The sequence below is a fragment of the Myodes glareolus genome, chromosome 8 (genome assembly GCF_982192425.1).
Source record: "Myodes glareolus chromosome 8, mMyoGla1.1, whole genome shotgun sequence".
NCBI lineage: Eukaryota > Metazoa > Chordata > Mammalia > Rodentia > Cricetidae > Myodes > Myodes glareolus.
Window position 1 is genome coordinate 81,135,367 of NC_142033.1, and position 15,802 is coordinate 81,151,168.

Below are 15,802 nucleotides of genomic sequence, written 5' to 3' on the forward strand. Positions count from 1 at the left end.
GCTAACTGACTTGCTTACCACTCCAGCATACGAACAAGTCAACAGCAACAGCAGCCACTGCTGCCTCTGTGGTGCAAGCCGGAGGGTGTGCTGTTTGATATACTCCGAGTTTCTCACTCTTTCTTGTCTGGACCTCTGGATTTCTGACTGTAAAGGTGGAATAAACCTCTCTACAGTCTATGCTAACACATCCTTAGGATTCCAAACTCAACAGTTTGGTTACGTTTCCAACAGCCGCAAAAGCAATCTTGTCCCCAGAGAGCAAAGCCAGAGGGGGCCAATTAGGGGAAAGGATTTTAAAGAAAAGAATAAACAGAAAGAAGAAAAGCCAAGATAAAAGGTCCAGAGGGGAGTGAGTGACAAGATTGAAAAGCAAGCCTGAGAGCGACTGACAGGTGGGCTGAGTGGCGGTGGCAACCGCAGCGCAGCGCGTGCGAAGGGAACCCTCCCACCCAACAAGGGCAGCGTAGGCAGCGTTGGCGACGCCTTGCAAGCGTGGGCAGCGGAGGAGGGAGCGGGGTGAAAGTCCCGCGACAGGCAGCTGCGACAGGAGGCAGGCGGCGGGCGCGCGGGCTCCCAGCCAGCCTGCGTCCCATTGGCCCTTGGGACGCGCTTGGAGCCGCTCCTCTCTTCCTGGGAACATAGGCTGCCCGTCCGTCCCCGCGGTTCAGTTGGGGGAAATTCCTTGCCTGCCTAGCGGGGATAGCTAGGCTGGGCTTGGGCGCTTTTTGTGCTGGAGACTCAGATACAAGAACCGGGGATGAGCAGCGGAAGGCGGCGCTAGCACTAACAGGACTCGGGGCCGAGGCTACTGGCCACCGGCTGCGGGATGAACCGGCTGGGTCAGATGCCTTAGCCGGGTGCACGCGCCGGGCGGAGGGCACAGGTCGGACTGTGCTCTCTGCGGTCCGCCCTGCGCTGGTGCCGGGCCAGTCCCAGGATGGGCACTGGAGCCCCGGGGTCGCGCCTGCTAGAGCCCGGCGTCCCTCCCACGTCCTGAACTCATGTATGTAGGTGCCAGTACGCCTGGGTGAGGGTGCATGTTGGAGGTCCACGCCGCGGGCATGGGGACGCCTTCGGAAACTATTCTATGGCCCAACCGCTGGGAAGGACCCCTTCCTGCCTCCCAAGTTTTAAATATGGGCGATTCGCTCTAGGCTGATGTTCACTGGGGTTGGCGGTGAACCAGGGGCCAGCATGATTAGAGTTCTTAATAAAGAAGGCTGAGGCAGAGGGGTCAGACGCACTGATGCGCACCGAGAGCGTGGGTGCTTAATCGGCACATCTGTGACCAGAGGTGTCTGAGGCTGTAGGCTCCTTTGGGCAACAGAAACTTTGAAATCCACAAAGGCTGGAAGACATGCTTTAATGAGATAGTCTTGACCCTACTCCTATTCCCCTGTACCTTCCACCTTCCTTCCCAATATTCAGGCATTGCTTCTCCATCACCAAGACCCCTCCGAATTAAAAGCTATTCCAAGACAGCGCTGTTGCCGGTGATAGCACTCACTCACGTCCCCCTCCAAATCCCCTAGTGAAGAGCCTGGCACTGGAAGGGGGCTAGCGGCAAAGGAGCAAAGCCTTGGGAAACCCTGTGCGGGTCGACCAGGCAGAGGCCAGGTAGTCCCCAGGCTAGACACTGAAGCTTCCTAGACAGGCCGCATCTAAGAAGTTACAAACGCCTCCTGGGGTCTTCGGAGTAGCTGGAGTAGCAGTCTGTTTTTTGTTTGTTTATTTGTTTATTTGTTTTCCCCTGCTCTCCCCAACCCAGCTCCCTTTCCATGCACAAATCCCTTGGGCAGGAGAGGAAAGGTTTCTTTTTAATCTGTGAGCCGATTTGTCGTTCTCCAACTCCACTGCGGAATTCTCCCTTTAGTAACCTGCGGGGAAATGCGGCCACTACTTAGGGAGGGCTAACCCAGGTGCCAGAATTTGAGCTTTGAGTGCAAGCCTTGCAGACCGCACCCGCTAGCCTTGCTGCATTTTCTGGGCTCCGCAACCTGCCGGTGACCATCTCCAGCACTAATCTCCACTGCAGGAGACCCCGGGCCGGTGTTTTTGTTGGACTTCGCTTGCTATATATTCCTGCACATGTGTGATGTCTGAGAAGCCCGTTGTGTACAGACACTGGGCAAGCTGCCCCCGCCTCTGGCGTCCAGCTCGTTAATCTAGAGCGATGCGGGAGCCCGGGCGGCGCCGAGCCGGGTGGGGGCCACGGCGGGGCCGAGGTGCGCGCGGGCCGCGGAGCTCAGTTGTGCTGCTGTTCTCTCCGCAGGGACGGCGACTCCCGGCTGGCAGCGGCGCGCCCCCGGGCTGTGAATGCGACTCGCTCACCGTCCGCGCTCCCCGCCCGCCCGCCCGCCGGGACGTGGTAGGGGATGCCTAGTTCCTCTGCGATGGCAGTTGGCGCGCTCTCCAGTTCCCTCTTGGTCACCTGCTGCCTGATGGTGGCTCTGTGCAGTCCGAGCATCCCACTGGAGAAGCTGGCCCAAGCTCCTGAGCAACCCGGCCAGGAGAAACGCGAGCACGCGTCTCGGGACAACACCGGGAGGGTGAGCGAGCTCGGGCGCGCCGCGAGGGACGAGGGCAGCAGTGCCCGGGACTGGAAGAGTAAGGGTAGCCGCGCGCTCGCGAGCCGGGAGGCGTGGAGCAAGCAGAAGCAGGCCTGGACTGCTCAGGGCGGGAGTGTCAAGGCCGCGGACTGGCAGGTCCGGCCTCGGGGGGACACCCCGCAGGGGGAGCCCCCAGCCGCCGCGGCCCAGGAAGCGATCAGCCTAGAACTCGTGCCCACACCAGAGCTGCCTGAGGAATACGCCTACCCAGACTACCGCGGCAAGGGCTGCGTGGACGAGAGTGGCTTCGTGTATGCGATTGGGGAGAAGTTCGCCCCAGGTCCCTCAGCCTGCCCCTGTTTGTGTACGGAGGAGGGGCCCCTTTGCGCACAGCCAGAGTGCCCGCGGCTTCACCCGCGCTGCATCCACGTCGACACCAGCCAGTGCTGTCCGCAGTGCAAGGAGAGGAAGAACTACTGCGAGTTCCGGGGCAAGACCTATCAGACTTTGGAGGAGTTCGTGGTAAGAGGCAAGCGCCTGCCGGCTACTTGGCACCTTCCAGAAAGGGACTGAAAGGCTTTGGTTCTGTGACACCTGTCCCCCACTTTGAAGGGAAGGCTCTACCTGGTTCTCTGAGGTGGGGAGCGGTGGTTTGGGTACCTCTTTAACACACTCCTCTTTCAATGTCGGGGTAGTCCTTATAAGACCAGTGTGGCCAGTCTGTATTGATTGATCAGGTATTTGCTATAAAAGGGTTTCATTAGACACCAAGGGAACCGCTGCAAGTTATTGGCTGTACTTTCAACATGAATTCATTGCTCCTAATTTAGAAGTGAAGCGCTCAACCTGTTTTCAAACGTAGTATAATTTACCCTGCCACTGGGGACATAGTCTTTAGTAATTGACTAATTAAGAAAGACCATTCATAATACATAAGCCATTCTCTCAGTTATGGTGGTCAGATTAACAAGTAAATGTTCAAAAAAACCACTTTTTTTTGCTTACTAGCTATCAAAACATGGTGGGATGCAATATAGAGAAGCCAATTTCTGATTTAAATGTTTTAATCTTGTAGAGGACTACAAGGAATTCTGTTCCTCTTGATCCTCAGTATTAGGTTCCAGGCTAAGGATCTAATGTGCAGTGCTTTAGTGGGATTGTGTCTCCGGTCAGGAGGTAGGTGATCTATCTCTGTTTTATGAAGAAGCACCTGAGACAGAGAAGATCTAAATAACGAGCTGAAGGCAGGGAAGCTAACACAAGCAAATTCTTGTATCAAACTAAGCAACTCTACTCCATAGCTCATGCTTTAAGACTTACACTGAACGTGAAATCCATCCCGGGCCTATTGGGACAGAGGTTTGCATTGCCCTTCTTGAATGTACTGGGAGTGGTGCAGGGCGCAATGTCTGCCTCTGGGTTGGAAACCTTTGAAAGGGACTTCTGTCTGCATTTGCAAACTTCCCAACCTGGGTTCCAGGGGTTTGGCCCTGGCCCTTGGTTTAACACGCCAAAGACATTCCCGCCCCTGCCAGCAGAGGGCATCCTGCAGCTGCAAATCCTAAAGCAGAGATTGGAAGACAGGAGGGAGGCCTCTTGGAATTGGAAACCCCTCTAAATTTGTGGACTCCTGGACTCCACGAGTGAAAGAGGGGTGGATCCCAGCACGGGGAGCCCAGGGAAGTGCAAAGCCAGGAAGAACTGATCTACAGATAGTGTGGAAACTGTGTAGCCAGTTTGTGATATGGTCAAGAAACATGGGTTTCCGTCTGGGCTTGGTGGCTATTCAGGTGTGTGACTGAAACAAGGCAAGTATGCTCCCCTTTGGATTTCATTTTTGTTCTCTGCGAGGTGAAGGATCAACTATCCCCTTGGCTCATGAGCAGGGCAGAGCTTCAGATGTCCTACGTGGTTTGGCTTCAGTCCTTTAGAGGAAGCACTTAGGTGAAAATTCCATAGGACTCAAACTCGGGCAATATGTTAGAGCCAAGAACACTACCCTGACACTGCCTCCTGTACCCTGGGGATGCTGCCATACAGCTCTCCAGATGTTTTGCATTCCCAGCGCAATTCCCTTAAGCGTTTTGGGTTCGTAAGATAATCAGGGTCCTACCAAGTCAAAGCAAACAGTTGTTGTTAAATTAATAACATTTGTTGCTTGTTCTGTTTATAGAGTTCCATGGCACTTTAGAGGAGCTTTGTGAGGTGAGCTGAGGAATTATTTGACTATGAAATAGAGAGTTGAAACACGTCCCAGAGGAGCCATCCCTGCACCTGAAATCACAGAGAGCGGAGAACTCAAACTTCTGCTTTCATAATTCACTGCTAAGCACTGGAAGCCAGGGAGCTGTCTTTTCCTCTTGGAGGAGGGCAACCTCTGCTTTGATTTCTGACTGCAAAACTGGTATTGGAAAGAGAATGTGTTTTTAAATTCTGGGGGAGACGGTGATAGTGACAAAAAAAACCCCAGGAAATTAGCATATTCACATCTTCCTTCTTCAAGTGACTCTTCATACTCTCTGTCTTTGTCTCTGTCTGTGTCTGTGTCTCTGTCTCTCACTGTGTCTCTGTCTCTCACTGTGTTTCTCTCTCTCTCTCTCTCTCTCTCTCTCTCTCTCTCTCTCTGTGTGTGTGTGTGTGTGTGTGTGTACATACATACATACATAGAACCAGAGGTCAATGTGTAGTGAACTTAGTCGATTTCTGACTTGTTTCTGAGAAAGGGTCTCTCACTGACCCTGAAACTCACTGATTTAGTTAGACAGGTTGGTCACCTCTAGAGACCCTCTGACTCCATTCTTCCCCTCTGCCCAAAGCATGAAAGTTGCCATGACATGCCAGTTCACCTTTCATGTGAGTGCTGGGAATCCAAACTCTGGTTCTCATACTTGCACAGCAAACCGACTTAGCCAGCTCCAGCCTGACTTTTCATTCTTAACTTTCAAGCAATCTTTACACATGCTAGGATGTCACACGTTTGTATATTGCAACGTTTCATAAATTTAACTATGTGATTTCTCTTACAAAGTTTGCGCAAAGGTTTCATTCTATGATGTTCTGCTTGTTCCTTGCCTTTGGTATCACGTAAATAAATGTCTAGTCGTCCATCCTATTTGTTGTTGCTAATAGAAGTCGTTTGTGCCTGTGGGCTGTTGTTTTTCAACATTGTACAAGGATCCAGCACCTGGAGGGAGGGTTCTGCAAAGGATCAACATGGAAGAATGCAGTCAGTTTCAAGTCCATGGAGTTTGTGGATGGCAGTGAGAGATATTGACGTTGCAAATGGTCACATATTTGCTCTGCATATTCAGAGAAAGGGATGTCACCTCTTCATCAGTCTGTTGTATGACATAGCTCTAACGTTCAGAGCTGTGAGCTAGAGACAGTTCTGAGGAGGACTTTCTTTCCTGAGGAGATACAGAGCTGCAACAGGCTAGTCCCTGCTTCCTGACAGAGGAAATTGCTAGCACTTCCTGGTGAAGTGAGCAGCAGATGAAACTCTGGGGCTGCCAGCTGCCAGCAGGTGCCTGTGATGTGTGGGGCATTTGGCTTCTGTAAGCAATCAGCATTTCCTTGGCTCCTGTGCTTCCCCATTCTTGGGCACATGTTACCCACCCCTTCTGCTGCAGAGTCTCACCCCTCCCTTTTCTCCCCTTTCTGAGTACCTTAACCCTTACCAAAACACATACTATTTGTGGCTGCATATTGGTAGAAGACTTTGCTAGTCAGCAAAATACCACAAGGTGATAGTGGTAGCAAGTATGATGGTGGTCTAAGAGACTGTAATCCCATTTGCATTCCTGAATCGGTGAGAGGGGCGAGATTATAGTAGAAAATTTTCCACTGCCTCTTGATTATATGTCAAGTGTCTTGTGTTTTCAGCTTATGACAGCAGCAGACAGCCAAGATTAGAACAAGTTCCATGTACTTTGTGCTTCCTAGGAATATTTGTCAGCTAGGGTTGCCATAACAAGTACCAAATTTTAAAAAAATGAAAATTAAAAAGTCTGGTGCCTTAAGGCATGGAAATGCATTATTTCACGGTCTTGGAGGCTAGAAATTCAAGGTCAAGATATGTACAGGGTTGATTCCATATCGGCTGTGTTCCTTGGCTTATAAGGGGCTGTCTTCTCTCTGTGTCTTTACTTGCTCTTTTTTCTGGATATTTATGTTCAAAATTTATTTTTCTTTTTCCTTTTTTCCTTCTTCCTTAGTGGTCACACTAAGTGTTGTTGTGAGGATTGGATCCGTGGCTTTACACATGATAAACAAACACTCTTTGCCAATTCCCAAGACCCAAATTTCTTGTCCCGATACCAATATTGTTGGATTGTTATTCCAGTGACATCATTGCTAAACTCAATTTCCTCCCTCAATGGCTAGGTCTCCAAATGCAGTAAGATTATTAGATCAAAGGGTTGAGACTTGATCATAAAGTCATGATACAGTTCAGTCTGTAGCACAGGGTGCCAACGACCAGAGTTGACCTTGTGGCAATGAGAACACGGGACAGACAAGACAAACAGAGTAGAAGCGACCCTATTTACATGAAGGAAGCTAGTGTTTATGTAGAAGACACAAGGGAAGGTAATGATAACTCCAGGCCCACTAACATCAGCTTGGCCCATCTAACTGTGCCAGTTCCACTATGTGAGTACCACCCTTGGAGTTTTTATGGTGCTTCTGTAACTGTGCTCTCGAGTCACAGACAGCTAGAAGGTGACTCTGCTGCTCTATTGAGTTGTAAACTTGTCCCCTCCCCATGATGATAATCGTTTATTGAAGAAGCTGACCGAATTAAGAGGAAATAGTTTTATTTTGATCCATATAAAATTGTTCCCACTGTGGGAGTTCTGGCTCTGAGGAACTCATTAAGGTCTAAATGGGAGTCCGTAGCCATGTTCAGTGTGTTATCTGAGCTGGTGGGACTTATGGGGCTCTCTGAAGTAAGGCCGTATTGGTTGGTTAACACTTCATGTTTCTTTGCTTCTGGTTGGATAGTATCAATTTCAGGTGTCAGCACTGTTATCATAGCAATCAGAAGGTCGACTGGCAATCATTGTGTCTTTGGAAAAGAAAATATGAATTATTAGTAGAAATTGCTTGGTGGACCATCTGTCAGTGCTCAAGACCTGTTGAGAAGGAAAGAGCTGTGGGGTTTCTGTTTCCGCAGACAAATTGGATGAGGGATATTGAGTTAAAGCAATCTCTCTCTCTCTCTCTCTCTCTCTCTCTCTCTCTCTCTCTCCCTCTTCTTCTCTGAAAGACTGAGTGTCTGGCTTGCTGTTAACTGCATCAAAAATTCTCATTTCTAGAATTCCATCAATGAGAAGAATATTTTCACATGAAAATTGGAACCGAAACTTCTATCTAAATAGATGTCTGTTGTAATTTTGGATAAGTGCCAGTAAAACAAAATCAATCATATTTTCAGTCTAATGGTGTTTATATTCTTTTGGCTGATATTGCTTAGGCAAAAACAATGTTATTACTATCTTCTTTCACTGAGCGAGTAGCATTTTGCGTGTGGCAGTGAGAATGGCATTTAAATCTACCTAACTGTACAAAAGGAACATTTATACAGACTTGGGCACCTGAATGACATTTATGCCCCAATAAATAATTGGGTTCATTTACCCAAACATTTGTTCATGTGCATTTATGACATTTCGACTCAAAATAATGTAAATGTCTATATCTTTAAAATTATGAACTATTGAGTTGCAGCGAAATAAAAACATTTAGTCCTAAGCATTCCACACGAGCAAAGGGCAGTGATTCCAGTCTATCAGTCCCAGAACATTAGGTCTCAAGATATAGGCAAGATCCTGGAGTAGACCATATCTACCTGGGGCCCAATCAAATCCAGCTGAAGCTCCCAAATCATTAGCTCATGTCTATAGCATTTGTTTATCTAGTGCCAATATCAAACCAGTGAAATGTTCGTGTCAACACACAGATGCTTAGTTCCTGTGGAAACAGGATGGTTCTTAGATGACAGTTGTGGAGGAACAGGCTTAGCACCATGGTCCCTCAGCAAACCATTTGCTCCCTCTCACGGCCCCCTCTCTGCTTAGCAGTTGTTGTTTTGTAAACTCTGGTCTGGAAGTTTCACCTTAGGAAATGAGTGTATTACTCAGTGCCTTATAGCAGGTTGTCCTCTGAAGGAATCCTGGAATCCTCCGATCTCTGGCCATTAGGTCGCAATCTCTTCATTTGCGGGCACACAGTTCATAGAGTGTGGACATGCAGGTGTGAGTCTCTGTCTGCTACATTCGGAGTCCTAGGACATTTTCAGGGCTGTCTTGTTTTCTGGCAGGTAAGGCAAGCAATACCCTGAACATCTCTTACCATCAGAAGGAATGGGGTGACAGTTTGCTTTTGAAGCTCTGAACAGACATGAGGAAAGTCCTATTCTTAGCACCTGTGTGGATGCTCAGCTGAGTGCTCCTGAAGAGGTTTGAGTGTGGTTATGCCATGGTGTGGCTTAGATCTCCTGGGGCCTCTACCTGACGATGCCCTAATCACCAAGGACAGATTTGTGGAACTGTGTTTTAAGTGTTTTTATTCAGATAAAATCTCCATATTTGATACATTGCAACATTAAACCAACCCTTGCGTTTATTTCCTCAAAATGCTTTGATGACTGTGTGCCAGATACCAGGACAGAACTTAAGGGACACAGTGAGAAGCAAATGCTTCTAGTTGACAAGCAGAGCCACTGTGATACGAAACGTCCAGAGGGTCCTGCTGGGGAGCTCTGAGTGGAGAGGAGAGAGTCACTCTTGCTTGTTATTACTCAGCATTAGTGGTAATCAACTCAATTCTTGCTGATGGCTTATTTTTAAATGATAGGAGGCTTCGGGGCAGAGGTCCTAAGGGAGAGAAAAAACTGTTCCAATATAGCCACCATCAGCTAATGACTTTCCACCGAGGCCCGCCTGCTCGGTAACCATCCTTCACAGTACTTTTCTGACCACGTAGCTGGAAGTCCTTCTTGCTGCTCATGCGCATGTGTTCCCAGGCTGAGATTCTGCCAGCTGGATCTCTCTTCTCATTCTATTTCTGTCGGGCACTGGGGTGCGGCCAGGACATGGGCTGCCTTTCGAATCTGCAGAAAGGGATGATGTCAGGCATCTGCCTGTGGCCTTGTGAGTTCTCTCAGAATCCCTAGGACAGTAGAAAAGTAGGAGGACCAAAATTTAAAATGTTCTGTGGATGCATTTCCAGTTGTCTCAGAATGATGCTGCGTTAAACACAGGGAGACCATTCCTGTCATGGCAAAATGGAAGACAGCCAAAATTCTACCTTTCACAAACTGCACAAAATCCTGGATATAATATAAAAAAAATCCTGACTATGATATTTGTTGATATTTTATTTAAGTGAGAAATTAAGAAAATCAGAGTTTTTTGATTCACAGTTTTGGAAGTAGCAATTCATTCTCAGTTGGCCCTGTTGTTTTTGACCAGTAGAGAAGGGCTGTGAAGATCCTGTTGGGAGGACATGGTAGAGTAGAACCAGTCTCATCAAGATACAGGATCAAAAAGAGAGGATTGGCCAAGGTTCTATAAGCCCCTTCAAGGGCATCCTCTTAGAGGCTATGGATCTATCTGTAGACTCTACCACTATGAGATCCCACTACCACCCAAAAGAGTCCACTTCAGAACTGAGCCTTTAATGTATAAGTTTAAAAGGGGCATAAAAGGCTCAACCAAAGGAACATCTTTTGAGAAGGATAGCTGAGATAGTAAGAAAGTAAAAGAGATTGATCCCTAAAGATGGAAATTATAATTCATACAGTAAAGTCTGCCTTGACGTGGTGGCTCTCTGAAAGACTCTATTGGTTCTTCTTAGTTCTTATTGGTCTAGCCTCATGAGTCTATGTATCCATGAAGGGAATTAGATCAATATTAACTGCATAAAGCCAGGTTCTGTCCCTCAAAAGACCTGAGCACTGTTCAGAGGAGAAAGAGACTTGGGTTTCTTTGTGTAGTTCCAGTTTTTCCATTCACACCCTCTTATTGATGTGGAAGTGAGTTCATGCTTTGCCCAAGAGGTGTGAAAAACAACAAGCTTTTGTGCTTTTCTCAAAGTTAACGGCTTGAACAGAGACCAAAGATACCTAACCTAAGCAAGCACACACAGAGGAAATGCACCTTCCACCTAGGCTACTAAAACCACCACTAAGAGCATTCCAAGCATTGTGAGTGATCACTAAATAAAGCCTAATTAAGGGAAGAATGGGACTTAGAAGTGAGAGACAGCTTATAGCAAAGTTGCTGAACCTCTCTGAGATTCTAAAATGGGAAATGAATACATTTAAGATGAATCTAAAATCTAAAAATGGATATCAAAACTAAAGAGCTAGGTAAAAGATAGAAATGTATTCCAACTACTTGTCATGTTTAAAAAAGTAAAAGAATCAAGTGTGACATACTTTCGTGAAGTAATGCCAAAATAGGTGTTCTTGTCCAGTAAGTAGTAAATGGGTTTATCAGAAGTAGATTTGCAATGGTTAATCTTCATTGTTCATTGACTATGTTTAGAATCCCCTAAGAGATATACTTCCTGGCATTTCAATAAGAGGCTTCCAGAAGCAGGAAAAACCTACTCTGACTGTGGACTGCACCATCCAATGGAATAGGGACCCAGAATGATTAAAATAAAAAGGGGAGAAGTCAAACTTAATACCAGAGTCATCTCTTTCCAAACTTCTGACTAAGGAAGCAATGTTAGCATCCATCTTCCATTCCAAAATCTTGACTTCCCTGCCACAATACACTTTATACTGTATACTCAAATAAGCCTTCTTTACATTGTGTTTGTTGTTTTGTATAACAAGAAAAGTAGGTAGTACAAAACTAGACACTGATGAAGAGTTAATTTAGTGAGTCAACAAGTAAGTCTGAAGAAGCAGACATATGGCTAGGATAAAGGAGTGAGACATTCTACTACAGAGAAGAGAAAAACTAACTAAGAGAAAACTGATGTTTTCTTCCTAGACTGTAGACTCTGGGAGAAATCAGGAGACAGTTCCAAGACTTGGTCATGGCAGCACACACTGGTTTTCTGGTTTAGAAAAGCCAGCAGATATATCAAGGATAAATAAAATGTATCTACACGCATGCTATTCTGCGACCAGTGAGCACAGGGACAGAAGAGAGATGTTCAGCAGAAGTGGCAGCCGGAGAAGATATTGTATGCAGAGCTGCCATGGGAAGGCTGTCCTGGAGATCAACAACTGTGCAACAAAGACAGAATAAACAGGAAAAGCAAATATGAATCTGGTCAGTTTATCCAGTACAATTGTTGTTCAGACAGGAACCTAATGATATAATTTCAAGTAATAATAAGCAGGGGGAAATGGCATATGCTTGTAGTCTCAGTTAATGGGTTGTTAGACCACAAGAGGTGAAAGGGATGTTTCTGGCAACAGATTGTAAAAACTAGGTTGGAAAAACCTACTGTGTGCAAAAGAGTTGGGCAGTCCACACCTTTGGTGCACGGTGCTGGATGAGTGGACCTTGCACAGTGTCTGCCTTCCTTTTAAGGGGAAGAGACAGACGAAGTAGATACACCTCTGCCTGGGTTTATTTCCTTGCCCTGGAGTTTGAATTGGAAAATTTAAATAGGAAAACCCTTGAAGTCCAACTTTCAAATGCTCCCAGGCAGGAGAACCAGGAATCAACCTCACACACATTCGAAGGCCCCCTCCTGCCAAAGCTGCCCATGGTAGCCACCACTAGGCTTCCCTTGACCATCAGCAGTTTTTAATTGTCCTTTCTGTAATGAAGATTAGAGTACTTCAAAATGATCTTCCTTCTTAGTTGGCTATCCGTGCCTGCCACACCCTGGGCAGTTCCGAAACAATGTATCCAACCACATATATACTCCACGTGCCCAGCTTTCTCAACACCCCTTAGTCTTACCTTCAGACAAATTCTGGGTGCCTTTTACAAAGATCTCCCGGTGTTTTTAGAAGGCTTCAAGCAAAATACAATCAAATTAGTAACAAACAAGTGACTGTTCTCATTAATTACTTTGGGTGTGTTGGGAATTGACAGTCACTTTGGAGGCACAGCCCCTCCTCCCTCAGAGAGTAGAAGAGCTGTCTGTAGTTCCCTTTGATGTGGCCAGTGAGACACATACCTTTTCATGTGGGTTAAGACTGCCCTGAACACTGCTGTACTGACCTATTGGTACCTAGCTATGCGAGGCATACAGAAATGCAATGTGGATGAGTTGGAAAACAAAAAAAAATCTGACAGGGTTGTTCCTTCCCTCTGGCAGGAGGAAGACAGGCGGGTGGCCTGAGGGATAAACTGTGCTCTCGTGTCTCAGCTTGGACAGCTTCTTGCTATTGGCAGAACTTCTGGGCTCCAGAGCTCTCCAGTAAGCCAAGAAAATAAGATCATCTCGCCCCTAGATACTAGGGAAGGAGGAGGGACATGCTTTAATGGTGCGGTCACAGGTTAATGGTTCCTGTATGTCTGCTTGCAAAAGTGGGTCCCTCTGTGGGTAAGTGAGTCCTGTAGACAGACTCCTTTGCATAGAGGTTGACGTCTCAGACAAAAGGACTGGGTAACCTGAAAACACTACTGGCACTCTTTTCACACGCGCGTGAATGCCACCGAAGGGGACTCGCTTGGGGCAGAGGAAGAGGGCAGCAGAAGGAAGCTAGCAGTGCAGATGGTGAGCAGGCCCTGAGCTCTAGCACTCAATGATTGACAGCTGAGGCACTCGGATGGACTTTAGCATGACAGCTGTACTGGTGGTATCCACGCCGGACTCCAGAAGAGCCACCTTAGAGATGTGGGTGTGAGCCCTGTTGCCATGACCCTGCCAGGTCTGTTCAAAAAGCAAGGAAACACATATTTGAGCATTGTCATCATTATTTGTTTAAGACGACCATCCTTTGCCATCTCACATTAAGAATGACAAAAGGAAGCATGGGACTGTGTTTTGCATGTGTGCATGCATGCTTGTGTGTTTGTGTGCGTGTGTAGCTATATGCCTATCAGTTTTAATGCATTAAAGATTTCTTCACTGGACTGCAGACCCCATCCCTGTTCATCTAGTTCATTGCTTCATTTTCCTACCTGAACAATCCCTGAATTGAATTTATGTTCCCTACACTGGGGTGGGTTCACAGGTCTTTTCAAACCTTTACTCCTTGAAAGATATTTGATTTTACTCCTTTATATATTCCGTGACCAGTAGACCCTCTGCCTCCTTCTCCCAAGGATTTCTTAAGAGTTTGGGTCTTCCAGGTTTTTTGTTTGATTCTAGGAAAAAGGTGGTTTAGCTTTTAGTGAAAGTTGCAAGAGGGACTTCTGTCATACACGTGGGCTCTAAGCAGCTGATCGTATACACATCACTTAATTTAGGAATCTGTGAGTGAGTAAATTAACTATTAGCTTTTTCATCAGCACCTCAATATCAGTCCTCAAGATGGGTGGTTGGGGTCTTTGACTCCGACTGCCTATATCCAACCCTGTGGCCCTTGGCTTGCTGACAATGTTCCTGTGTTGGTCCTGGTAGATAGCAAAAGCATTTCTTTCCTCAGGATGTAGGCAGGAGCTTCTCAAGATTTCTCAGAGCCCAGCTGCTGGCCATATTTGAAGTAGAATTAGGTGATACCTTGATGTTCATTGAAAAAACTCACCCCACTTGCTCTTTGCCGTGTCCAGAGAGGAGGCGAGGCTAATCAAAGAGGCAGGCCCTTGCCAATGGTAGGTACGGGCACGCCGGAAGTGCCATACTTTCTATCAGTGCGTCCATTCTGACTGTGTATCCATCAGTCTGCAGGCACCGTGTCTGGGCTGACAGCCGAGGAAGCTGTCTTGCTGTATTCTGGTCCTCGCAGTTACTCAGCCCTTTGCTACCAGTTAAACATGCCATGGGAACACCACCGGCATTTTCTACTCCCAACTGCTCTAGCAGATCCCTGTAAGAGCTGCACTATTCTGAGGGAATTGCTCCCACAAAGGTTTGAAAGACTTTGGCAGGTGAGGATCTTACCAGGTTATTGCTTGGGGCTTAAGAAGAAGGCGGCACCACTTCACCCCCGTACCCAGGCTGCTCTGTGAATTGACGGTACAGTCCATGGAGTTTTGTTTCTTCTTCCAGATTCTTGGAAACTGACAGCTCCTGGGGACGGTTCTTAATTAAGTCCCCTTGTGTGCAAATCCATTCCTGACAGAGCATGGAGGACGAGGAATGACAAAACTGCCTTCTCTGAAGAGTACGGGCAGCCAGGCTGAATGCCCCACGGCTGAATGCTGCTGCTTGGCTTTGAGGGGAAGCGGGAGATGATGTTCTATTTCATTCCTATGAGGAAACACCACCTTCCCATAGAAAGGAGACAGAAGCACTGAGAGGGAGCAGAACTTGCCTCTGAAGTGGGGTCACTGTCCATCAGAAAACAGGGGGGTGCTGTCAGCCTTTCTGTGACCATGGATCCACCCTGTGACTCACATAGACCGTTGCTTCCAGCCAGATTTGGGGGAAAAGGGTGTGAGTAGTTTAATAAATCTGTATCAAGGTGAGAGTGTGGAGGCAGAGTAGAATGGATGAAAAGGAGACTGAGTTCATTCCAGGTGCGTCCTCCAGGTAGTAAGACATCCAGCAGAGTGGTTTCATTGTAGGGTCATTGTAGCCAAGGGTGTGTGTGTGTGTGTCTGTGTGTGTGTGTGTGTATTCGGATTCCATACCAGTGGAGGTTTTTAGAGCAGACCTGAGTTGGACCCCTGGGTGTGTTTTCTTCATTCTGTCAAAGCCAAGTCAGAGGGTGTCACTTCTGCTTTTTGCCCATCTCTGAATAATGCAGTTTCAGCCTATTAGAAGTTAATGAGATATTCACCCAGAAGAGCACTTGCTCGTGCCCAGAGTGTGACCCGGACTGTTGTTAATAATTTGAGTAGTTAGAAAGGACACTTTCGCCACCTGGTGACAAAACTGTGGCAGTGATTTTTTTTTTTTTTTTTTTTTTTTTTTTTTTTTTGAGGCGCTGTTAGACCTCCAGAGCCAGTGGGAAAGCCCTTTGTTTTCAGTTCTCGCCTCTAGCAACTTGCTTGGAGTCTGAGTTCATCAGGATAACCAAAGAGCAAGGACAGAAGGAACATACCAAATTCTCATGTGGGAGCTGGAAGATCATTAGCTTTAGTTTGGGAACACTACTTTCAGCGTGTGGCTCCTGACGATCAGAAGATGGCTGGAAATTGTTGTCCTTGTCAGTTTTCACTTGA

At 47.1% G+C, this 15,802-nt stretch overlaps 1 protein-coding gene across 1 annotated transcript in view; it reads left to right on the top strand.

The window, feature by feature from the left end:
* The first annotated feature begins 575 nt into the window (after positions 1-575).
* The window catches only part of Vwc2 (von Willebrand factor C domain containing 2), a 151,074-nt gene continuing 135,847 nt past the window's right edge, over positions 576-15,802 (top strand). The window contains exons 1-2 of the mRNA XM_048435424.3: positions 576-1,006; positions 2,276-3,074. Of these exons, the coding sequence (XP_048291381.1) occupies positions 2,379-3,074 (696 nt within the window). The 5' untranslated portion in view covers positions 576-1,006; positions 2,276-2,378. The remainder of the gene's footprint in view (positions 1,007-2,275; positions 3,075-15,802) is intronic.